General features: G+C 40.0%; 1 protein-coding gene across 1 annotated transcript; it reads right to left on the reverse strand.

Annotated features, from left to right (window-relative positions):
- Positions 1-4,508: 4,508 nt before the first annotated feature.
- On the reverse strand, positions 4,509-7,319 carry LOC147904771 (uncharacterized). Its single transcript, XM_087392360.1, has 4 exons — positions 7,169-7,319; positions 6,560-6,831; positions 5,405-5,634; positions 4,509-4,851 (listed from the first exon to the last, which is right to left on the reverse strand). The coding sequence occupies exons 1-4, from the start codon at positions 7,317-7,319 to the stop codon at positions 4,509-4,511; spliced, it is 996 nt and encodes a 331-aa protein (XP_087248486.1).
- Between the last annotated feature and the right edge of the window lie 4,433 nt (positions 7,320-11,752).

An 11,752-nucleotide genomic window follows, 5' to 3' on the forward strand; every position in this document is an offset into this window, starting at 1 on the left:
AATAAAAAATGCCTCATTAAACGTTTTTTAAATTTAAAATTTTCACATTTTAAATTATAAATGTCGTAATTCAAAAATTAAAAAAAAATTTACAAATGCATTTCAAAATTATAAATACTTTATAATTATTCCTATGAACGTTTTTTTATTTAATAAAAATAGCTCTATTTTTAAAAAAAAATTCATTTTTACATTTTAAATAAAAAATGTCGTAATTCATAAATTTCAAAAAAACATTAAAATGCATTTGAAATTTAGAAATTTTTTATAATTTTTCTTATAAACTAAAATTTAATTAAATTCTACCAAAAAGAAAATGCTACATAAAAAAAACAGAAATATAGAATATTTTCACATTTTGAATAAAAAATGCCTCATTAAACGTTTTTTAAATTTAAAATTTTCACATTTTAAATTATAAATGTCGTAATTCAAAAATTTTAAAAAAATTTACAAATGCATTTCAAATTTATAATTATTAATATGAACGTTTTTTTATTTACTAAAAATAGCTCTATTTTAAAAAAAAATTTTCATTTTCACATTTTAAATAAAAAATGTCGTAATTCATAAATTTCAAAAAAACATTAAAATGCATTTGAAATTTAGAAATTTTTTATAACCTAAAATTTAATTAAATTCTACCAAAAAGAAAATGCTACATAAAAAAAACAGAAATATAGAACATTTTCACATTTTGAATAAAAAATGCCTCATTAAACGTTTTTTAAATTTAAAATTTTCACATTTTAAATTATAAATGTCGTAATTCAAAAATTTTAAAAAAATTTACAAATGCATTTCAAATTTATAAATATTTTATAATTATTAATATGAATGTTTTTTTATTTACTAAAAATAGCTCTATTTTAAAAAAAAATTTCATTTTCACATTTTAAATAAAAAATGTCGTAATTCATAAATTTCAGAAAAACATTAAAATGCATTTGAAATTTAGAAATTTTTTATAATTTTCCTTATAACCTAAAATTTAATTAAATTCTACCAAAAAGAAAATGCTACATAAAAAAAACAGAAATATAAAACATTTTCACATTTTGAATAAATTTTGAATAAAAAATGCCTCATTAAACGTTTTTTAAATTTTAAATTTTCACATTTTAAATTATAAATGTCGTAATTCAAAAATTTTAAAAAAATTTACAAATGCATTTCAAATTTATAAATATTTTATAATTGTTAATATGAACGTTTTTTTATTTACTAAAAATAGCTCTATTTTAAAAAAAAATTTTCATTTTCACATATTAAATAAAAAATGTCGTAATTCATAAATTTCAGAAAAACATTAAAATGCATTTGAAATTTAGAAATTTTTTATAAATTTTCTTATAAACTAAAATTTAATCAAATTTTACCAAAAAGAAAATGCTACATAAAAAAAACCCTATCCGGACTCTCCCGCTCCGGCTCCGTCCATCTCCGTCGATGTCCGTTGGTGGCTCTCCGTCGCTCGCGCAATTCCGTCGAAGTCCCGCAAATCCGAAATCGGTGGATGAGGAGGAGCTCGATCGAGGTATGCAAAATGAGGGGGGTCGCTCTCCTTTTATAAGAAAAATTAGGGTTTAGCTACCTCGATCGAGGTATTCTGCATGTATGCCACGACACCTCGATCGAGGTATCGTGACATGCCCATACATCTCGGCACATCTACCTGGATCGAGGTATCGGCATGCCACGATACCTCGATCGAGGTATTGTCACATGCCCATACATCTCGGTACATCTACCTCGATCGAGGTATCGGCATGCCACGATACCTCGATCGAGGTATTGTGACATGCCCATACATCTCGGTACATCCACGTCGATGGAGGTTTTGACATGCCACGATACCTCGATCGTGGTATGTCGGCAGAAGCGGGATGCCAAGTCATGTGTCCAGCATACCTCGATCGAGGTATGTCATCTGCCCTGTCGGATGGCACATACCTCGATCGAGGTATGCTGGACATGCCACCTGACCTCGATCGAGGTTGAGCTAGATTGCCACGATACCTCGAACGAGGTAGATGTGGCATGTATAGGTGGCTTGCCAGCAAGCCTCGATTGAGGTAGAGGCTCGGTCCGGTGAGAAAGCTCAGTACCTCGATCGAGGTATTGGCTTGGCTCGGTTGTCCTCGTGTGTGATTTTCATTGGAGCTAATACCTCGATCGAGGTACTAGAGACCGAAGCAAAACCTTTGTATTTTTACTCGAGCGGGTGTCACACTCACTCGAAAGTGGTCCGAAAGTGGACACCCTTAGCTTGCTACCACCCATTAGAGGATCCCACAAGTGTTGACTATTCAAAGGGAACTCTCTATATAAGAGGCCTATCATGTATTGTTGATAACAAGAAGAATGCACATTCACTCAAGATTCTGTTTATGAGTCCAAGCTAATCTATCTTGGAACCTGATTGGCTTGAGGTACATGTCATTAGCACTCTCTTCATCATGTTTCCACATAGATTCCATCCACCTTAGAGCGCTCCATAGATCCTAAAGCATGCACGTTTTGTCATGGTATCAGAGCTCCCTTGCCTTCCGCTGAGGCATTGCGATCCGTATGAGAGATTGTGATAGATCAAGAGATTGAGTGCTCTCTTCCGCTGAGAGAACTTTCACTTTCTTGAGAGAAAATTCGGTCCATGTGAGAGAAAATTTCCATCATTGATTTCCGTTCATTGAGTGATAGAGAATTCTTCCTTGTTCAAGTGAGAGAAAAGAGGTATTTGGGAGAGAGAGAGAGAGAGAGAGAGAGAGGGAGAGAGAGAGAGAGAGAGAGAGGGAGAGAGATCTTGATATTCATTCCTATGAGAAAGAGATAAAGGTTCATTTGATTGAAAGAAAATTGGGAGTTCTCTACTATTGTTTTGGATCTTAGTTGTAAATGGATGTAAATAAATTTCCCAAGTGATTTTATATCAAGAAATTTGGAAAACTCAATTGATTTCTTAGATGAAAAGGTGAACCATGCCAACTAAGCCAAGATCAAACGAGGATCAAATGAATAACTTCAAAATTTCATGTAAAGAGGGACTTGAAAACCTCATAAATCAAGAGGTCTTACCAAAACACTACAAAGAGATGTTGTGGAAGAATTGAGTATATTTCTCATAAATAACTGTGGAGGCCCCCTTATCCTCATAAATAGAGAGACATCCTAATTGACTACTCTCCTCTTTATTCCTCCCCTTGCCCTTTCACCCTTCCCATCCTCCCTTTAGTCTATTAATGAATTTGAATTCTCTTCAATTGGGGGGCCTAGTATGAGATGCTAACCAAGGTGTAACCAAGTAGCTTGGGAAATAAAGATGTTGTTGCCCAGGCATCATGTAGTACAATAAATAAACATTGCTTATAGTTGAATTAATAATCCTATCAACCAAAGTGTGTTGTGCATATGCAAACACTCATACATATAGTTATTGTATCTTAAAACACTAATATAAAGTAGGCAACATAATAATAACTCAATTGCATGAGTGGTTGTGTAGTATTAACACATAAATAGAACAATGTAAGTGAAAATTTTGACTTTGATTTAGCTTAATCCTTCAAACCTTCTCAATAGTTAGGAACATGTTATGAACATGACACTCGTGGCATAGCATCTTAAGTAATATGTGAGAAAGATGATATGATTGTCAACGTTAAGGGGAATAGGGAAAGCTATCTTAACATCCCATTATGAGTCTTAAGACAAGCTTCCTACCAACATGTTCATATCGTTAATTGGATTCAAGAATGCAAGTCGACACTATTAACTGAAGTTTGAACACACTACATGTAACAATAGCAAGCATAGTGTCAACCTTAAAACCATGATAGGGATAAGCCACATCATGTGAGACATATGAAGCCACATCATATGAGACATATGATGGAACATTTTCAAACACAGAGTTGCAGAAAGTGCACGATTCACAATGAAGTAGTGGTATTGCACCCTAGAGAGCTTGATCACTAAACTCACCTTCATCATTGGGGTTTCGTATGGGACATTTTAAAGAGAGAGTGTAGGGGAAGAAGACAACAATAATGTGCAAAATTCTTTTTGTTTCTTAAGTCAAGCCATTTTTCTCCTTCTTAATGTCCTTTAGAAAAACATAAAACAAACAAGATGAATGATATGTATCATTCAATAGGCTTGCCCAAGAGGAGGAAGAAAGAGAGAGAAAGGAAGAGAGGGAGTCCGGACTTGGGGAGAGAGAGAGAGAGAGAGAGAGAGAAGAGGAGGGGAGGGGGCTAAAAATGTAGAGAGAGGGGAGACTCTAGATTTCTACCAAGTGGCACAAATCCCTCAAAAAAATGAGCTTCTCAATGCCATCGGCTTTACTTACTAAGTCCTCAGGTCTTAGCTCTTTTTTCATTTTGCCTTTTTTCCTAGTCACACACCCACAAGGAGATGACCATCTACGAGTGACACATGCGGGGTGGACGACCAAACCGCCTGAGGTGCATGTGGTCATGTGCTAGCATGAGAGTTTACTATAAACAGGATCAAAGGCGAGTGATAAGCTGTCCTCTATCACGTTCAGCTTGTTCAACCCCTCCAAAAAGCATTGATAGTGTCTCGAGATGGGCTGGAGGATTGAAGCAAAACCATGAGAGGTGTCCCTCCCCCTTGAGCTCATGCAGATGCACCACATCCGGTAGCTGCTGCTTCGCATACCTCTGCATTTCGATGGGCACCAGGTTGTCTTCGTCGCCTTGCCAGATATGGATCGCGCCCTTGTAAACCTCGCCCACCTCCTCCAGCTCCATGCCCCAGTGCCTGTACACCATGTGCAGGTCGGTCGCCATCCCGAATCCTTGGTTTCGAGTTATAGACTCCGAATTGTCTCTGCAACAGCGGCAGTTCAAAAGAGACGACAAAGATCGGGCGTGTGAGAACAACAGAAAGCGAGGTTTAACGGAGCGTTGCAATCGATGTATTGGATGGGGGTGTGGGCCAGAGAGGAACGCACGAATTGGCGGTTGAACGACTACTAATACGTAACAGCAAAGACGAGGCGGGAAAGAGACATTAATGCTTGGTGTACAACAATCGAAGCGCAGATACACAGAGAAGATGGACAATGCGTGCAAGGTGCATGCTATGAGAAGCCACGCACAGAATTAAAGTGACGTAAAAAATGAGTTGGAAATCGACGAATCGAAAAGCTGGGCAATCAGAGTAGTTGAGGGTCAAAATGCTGCACCTGCAGTTCGGCGAGAGGGGTAGGGGTGATAAGAGATGCGCAGAGGTGGAAGTGTGTGAACAGATCAAGCATGAGGAGACGATGGACCTGAATTATTGGTGCAATACGTAGACGGAATGAGTTGATAAGGGTGAAAATGCGGAGGAGGAAGATGGAGACGAGAGGATGAAGAAGAGACTGAGAAGGACGATATACCTGATCATTAGATCTGCTGATTGAGGTAAGGATGTGAGGTGGAGGCGATCAGGGCGAGAGAGGTGGGATTGGCAGTGGCGTAGCCATGGCGAACCGGCCATGCGACTCATCACGAAACGCATGTATAACTTGAGGAGGAAGAAGGGCAGCCGCTCAGCGAAGTGCAGAAGTGCCCAGCTGCTCAGTGGCATCGTCGAAAACATGGCTTTCCGTTGCTCCTCTGTGATCTCCTGCATCATCCACAGTTCCGGCCACACGATTAGAACTACACGTCAAAATCTATGTCCGTTGTTTAGCCCACAAAATTCTTCGTGCAAATATCTACTTCCGCTCACTTCCGGCAATGCATTCACCACCTACTTCTATTTATCACGTAGAATTACGAACGCCACGCTCAGCATTAGGTTAAGCCTATATTGTCCGTCGTTTAGCCCTGTGCAAATATTTGCACCTTACGTCCACTCAGTTCTGGAAACGCATTCAACACTTACGTCCACTTATCAAGCAATTCTTCGTGGGAATTTTTGCACTCACCCACTTTCATCACTTCCGGCAACGCATTCAGCACCTACGTCCATTTATCAACGTAAAATTACGAACACCACGTTTAGAATTAGGTTAAAAACATATATTGTCCGTCGTTTAGCCCAGGAATTTTTCTGGATCTATTTGCACTTGATCAGTCTCGACAGTTCCGGCAACGAATTCAACATCTACGTCCATTTATCCAACTAAGTCGTGGCATTGAATGCAGGATCCAGAATTACCAACTATCAGTTCCGGCAACCTGTAGAATTCTTCGTGGAAACTATATACGCACTAACAAACGATCGACAACAATTGTCCACCTCTCACAACGGTTGTTGAAACGATAACGAAAAGAACTCCGGTCGACCAATGATGATCAGCCGATTTCTTTCATGGATCGAGATTCTGAGAAGCTAAAATTTGCTTATCGAACGGGATCCTCAAACAGAAATCAGAAATCTACACAAAAACAATCGAGAATGCCATGTAAAGCTCAAAGCGGATCGATTGTTTGCGGATTCGCCCTTGGTAGCACAGAAAAGCATCCAGTTTTGGACCGAAAATCAGAAATCTATGGCCAGAATTAGAATCGGAACAACAACAGAAACGAATTACAGACGACATTACCTTCCACCAGTAACATCCTACAGGGCACCACATCCCGATGCCTGCAACCCTATGCGGGATGTAGCGAGCAGCAGACCAGCAGAAAGCTGCTCCGCACGAGAATCCCAGCAGCCACACCTTCTCGCCCAGCTCCAACTCGTCCACAATGGCCTCCAGGTCGAGCGTGGTTTTTCGCAGCGTCTGAGATTCGTCCGGGTCGCTCTGCCCGTAGCCTGGTCGATCGATCGCCACCAGCCTCACCCCGAATTGCTTCAGCACATCTTCCGACACTCCTTTTCACACGCAATATCATCGCCAGCCGTCACCTCGCTTTCAGCCGATACGCAAATGAGTTCCAAACCATCGCTAAAAATTACGTCGAGCTTCGAACATTTCATACGCACACGCAGATGTGTTGCAAACATGGACAGCAAAGATTTTCTCTTGACAAATGCGAACATATGAATGAAGAGCATCGACAACACGAGGCAAATTTCGCGTCCAATTAGCTCAAAAAGTTCCTCCATCGGTAGCAACACGCACAGAGTGCTATATTATCCTCTCGTCGATAGCAACACCCGTGTAAGTGACTGATCATCTGAAAGGGCTCTGTTAAATCTTTTGAATCACCTGGCATAGCTGCAAGCCGGGAGGATCCGAGACCGTGCAACACCAAGAGGGACCTTTTCGATTCCTCCTTGGTGCATCCCATCTCGCGGTACGACACACGCCTCCCATCCGGTAGCCTGACGAAATTCGGTTGCTCTTCCTCCAGGACCATTGCTTGACCTTTGCTGCAAGGCACCCTTGCAATTTTCGTAGTTTCTCCAACTCAATCTGCGATCAGCTTTTCCTTAAATCACCGCATTCTCGGTTCGGCTACTGTGCTCTCTGCCCCCGAACACCTGAACGTGTAACAACACCACATCCGACCCGGAAATGAGGTGATTTGTTCCTCTACACATTTTCGACAAGCTTTGCTTTTTTCCTTAAAAGTCACACTCCCAAGTCTGAAGTCATGTTAAACGTCGCCGATTGTAGTGATGAAATTTCGAGGACTCTTGTTCTCATTTGATCTGAACCTGCAATGGAGACCAACAACTATCATCAGCATATTTTGGTGCCGCTCTCTCCTCTTCATATGCCTCAACAATACTCCTCTTCATACACTGTTGACAATATTAAAATCTACATGTCAGAGACAACATCCATTTCAAGGATTCATCTTCACATCTCGGTTCTACTGCTCTAATCTCCACAACCCTCACGAATTCTTACTGCGATTCTCGGGCAACAACCAAATCCAAGTCGCATAACGTTATATCGTTGTTTTCGTCTCCAACTTTCCTCATCCGACCCACAAACTTCCAAACGTCCTGCCGCAATTCCACTGGCAGCATCAAGTCGAATCAATGGGAACTTGCAACACCGAAACAACTCCTTCCCACACGATTTGTAAAGAAGAAACACAATGTTCGGATCCCAGGCATTAACAAGTAAAATTAACACGAAGGTGAGGAACAACAGCACATGATCTGATAGAGCTAAGTCAAAGGAAATCCAACAACTGACGAATCACTGATTCTCCACAATATCCAGGCGGGAATCATGCTAAAGTTGCTCGAGGCGGTGTGCGGATCCCGTTATAGTCTGATTGTCAGGACTAATATTGGTGTAGACGACGAGTACCAACCTAGCAACTCAAGTCTTGTATGGTGCTCTCTAGAGTGTACACGTGCCCTAGGGCCCAATCCTATCATTATCAAGATTACACCTTACAGTGAAGGTGCATTGGTATAGGAATTAATGATACGAGTTGCTTGACCCGTCTACTACGTGATTGAAGCTTGAGTCCTATTGATTGAAGCTTGCTTCCATGAGGATTGAAGCCTGCCTCCATTAGGTCTGAAGGTTGGGATCTAAGGTTACCTTGAAATCGGTCTTAAGGTTGGGATCTAAAGTTATGTTTAATTTTAAGGAACAAAATGAGGTCGGGGGTGTACCTACATAGGATCACCAAATGGGTAGATCTTATATTTCTCACCTGGGGACCAAGCTTTAGAAAGGACATCCCCAAGCTTTGGTTTGTTCAATAGAACTCTCACATCATAAATAACACACTATTCAAAATTTTTGGACTTGTGTAAAGTCCAATTTGAGAAATGGACTAAAAAACAGTCCAAAAATTTTGAATATACTAGTAATGTTGTTTTTTGAACTAGATTTGCCAACTCAAAACAAAAGATTTGATGAATAAGTACTAAGAACATCAATGCATAACTAAATCTCTTACAAAGGTAGTCTACATAAACATCTTCATAACTTCACAAAAATCTCTTACAAAGTGGTCTACATAAACATCTTCATAACTTCTTGTGAATTGAGCTACTATCACCTAAGAACATCAATAGATAACCAATAATAGATGACCAATTCTCTTAGAAAGGTGGTGTAAATAAACACCTTTATGTATAAGTGGTGTGCACACACCTTTATGACCATTTCTTTTAGAAAGGTAGTGTACATAAAGCCCTTAGAAAGATAGTGTAGATAAATCCTTTTATGTGTAAGTGATGTACATATACACCACACTTGGTATTAAAAAACACCCTTAACTTTAAAAATACATTTGACATAAAGTTTAAAATACACCATTAAGTATAAAATGGCCTAATAAACAATCTTTATACACAATAATGAGAGTAAAGAAATCAAAAAAGTAGTAAACTTTTTATTACATATTCGCTTTACATAGAAGTTCAAAACTTGTGATTACAAAGCCATCCGCCATCATGTTACTCAGTACCAATGTCCTCAATGCTAGGCCCTTGACTACCAGGGTCCTAACTAATAGGTTGCTCTAAGACTGGAGTCTCAGTAGCAAGGTCCTCAGTAGTTTGCTCTTCAGTTCCAAGCACCTAACTAGTAGGCTACTCTAGAGTCTCATGACCAAGTTCTTGGTGAGTAGGGACCTGGCTACTAGGTTCCTGACTAGTAGGCTGCTCTGGAGTCTGTAAGGTCATGGTTGAAGAACCATCTATGCCTCTTGGTAACTCCTCCTAATCATGCTTTGCCTCGTCCATACCTTCTTTGAATAAGGCTTCCTTGCTTGATCCACTTGCCTGTCCTTCACCCAAGATCAAGGGTGCCTTCCTCACTTTTAATTTCAAGGGAAGTGCTTCCACCTCTTTAGCCTTACCTTTTCCTGTGACGTGCTATACTACTGTAACTTCTTGCTGCCGCGAGCCTTCCCGTATGATGAGTGGAACCTCCTTGACTCTAGTTGACAATTAATCACCCTTATTCTTTGTGCGGATTTCTTCTTGCCGTAAGTCATCGGATGCAGAGCTTTCATCCTCATCATCACCTGAGCTAGAATCATCACCCTTAGACTCACTACCCTCTTCTTTAACATTTTCCTCTTCAAAGAAGGTAGTGCAACTGTAATATGTGTCAAAGAACTCAATTTAATGGGGGGTATCAATGACATTTACATTTCTACCTTGGCGTAGCAATTTCTCAACAGCAAAACCCATTCGATACAATGCTACTTCCCACCCATCATTCAATAAATTCTTTTTCATCTCTAGTATCATATCAGGATCCATCGGCTTTTTGTAATCCACCATTGCTGCATCAAGCTTAACCTTATTGTCCTCAAAGTAATGAAGCTCGAGAGTCCTTAAAGGAATTTGGATTAGATTGCCACCACCCCTGGATAAGAAGCACATCAAGAAAGGTTGCAAGACTTGAATGGCAGTGCCTTCCAAGACAGTCATATGATTACGTAGGACTATACCATGGTATACTTTTGAAAGTAAATACCCAAATGCAGATGTCAAACTCGCATATAAGGCATCCCTTTGTGATTTTGTCACGAACAGGACCAACATTGATCTTTTCTTATCTGCCATAGGACCTTCTATGATAAACCGCACAAGTTCAACTATCCGTGACATTGCAAGGTCTTGCAATTCATCTATGAAAAATACGCATGGCTTCTCCCAAGCATGACTGCTCATTGTTATGAAATGCTCTGTATCAATGCCATTGATGTGTGCAAATTTTGTATCATTCTCTGATAGCATGATATCATAGGAGAAGCTGAATGGAGAACCATCATCTAAACCACCAATTGCTCTACCTTGGGTAGTGGACTGCAAGGCCTTTTTCTTGATGTCCATATATTCTATCTCAACAACCTTTGGCATTTTAGCTCTTAGATCCTTTGTTGGTGTGGCATCTGCATCACCACTTTCTAGCCCATGTCTTATCAAGGAGTTGACCTAGGCTACGTGCTTTCTTCTTATCCACATCAATTGACTTGCCAGCTAACTCATCATCAGATTTCAATAAACATAATAGTGCCGAGAGAGCAGCCTCACTTTGAATCATTCGGGTGACCACTTCATCCAAGTTGCTATGCTTGCTCTTCTTTCCAAAGAAGCAGTCACCACTTAGGATCTTCTTGCATACTTCTTCTGTTATTAGCTCTCCACCAAACAATAGACATCGGTTTCTTTATTTCTTTCCTCTCAGTTGCAATGTGCTCTGGTGCCTCAAAGGATATCTTCCTTGTTTCATATGCTTGGCAAACATCCACGATGCTCTGAAACACTGAGTCCTCGCAGAAGACAATGCAAGTAACATCCATGTATCTTGCAACGGCGGTGTTCAAATCCTTTGCCTCAACCTTATTACTTGGTATGCCTTGCGTATTGCTTATAACACCTTTCAACCATCTATAGAACCGAGTCCTCTTTGCCATGTACTCAGATGTAGGTCTTCTGCCCTTCACTGTTTGTGGCTTTCCACAGCCCATCCATAACTCCCTTGCCTTTATCAAGATCTCAGAAAGAGAGGAGATTTTTTTCAACCTAAATGGAGCAGAATTCAGTCTTTCTGATTCTAGAATGTACTTCGAGTCATCGTTAAATATGCATATATGACAAATGACCCATTGAAACTTTTCCATCCACTCAATCTGTGGCAAGTTTCCTTTTCTTCCCTCATCAAGGCCGATCCTGCAAGCTTCACAAAAGTGTTGCCCATCAATGGGCTCAAGCCTGCATCTTTCCAAGAATCTATTCTTTGCCAACATGTATCTCTTCTCGATGTCAGTCCCATATCGGCTTTGGTACAAAGCCTCTCCACGAACAAAGTCACTCCTTCTAAAGTTCTCAAAAGCATCAAGAAAGTCCACGTGCTTTTGAA

This window comes from Dipteris shenzhenensis, chromosome 2 (genome assembly GCF_047967505.1).
Source record: "Dipteris shenzhenensis isolate YYH24624 ecotype China chromosome 2, Dip_SZ_1.0, whole genome shotgun sequence".
NCBI lineage: Eukaryota > Viridiplantae > Streptophyta > Polypodiopsida > Gleicheniales > Dipteridaceae > Dipteris > Dipteris shenzhenensis.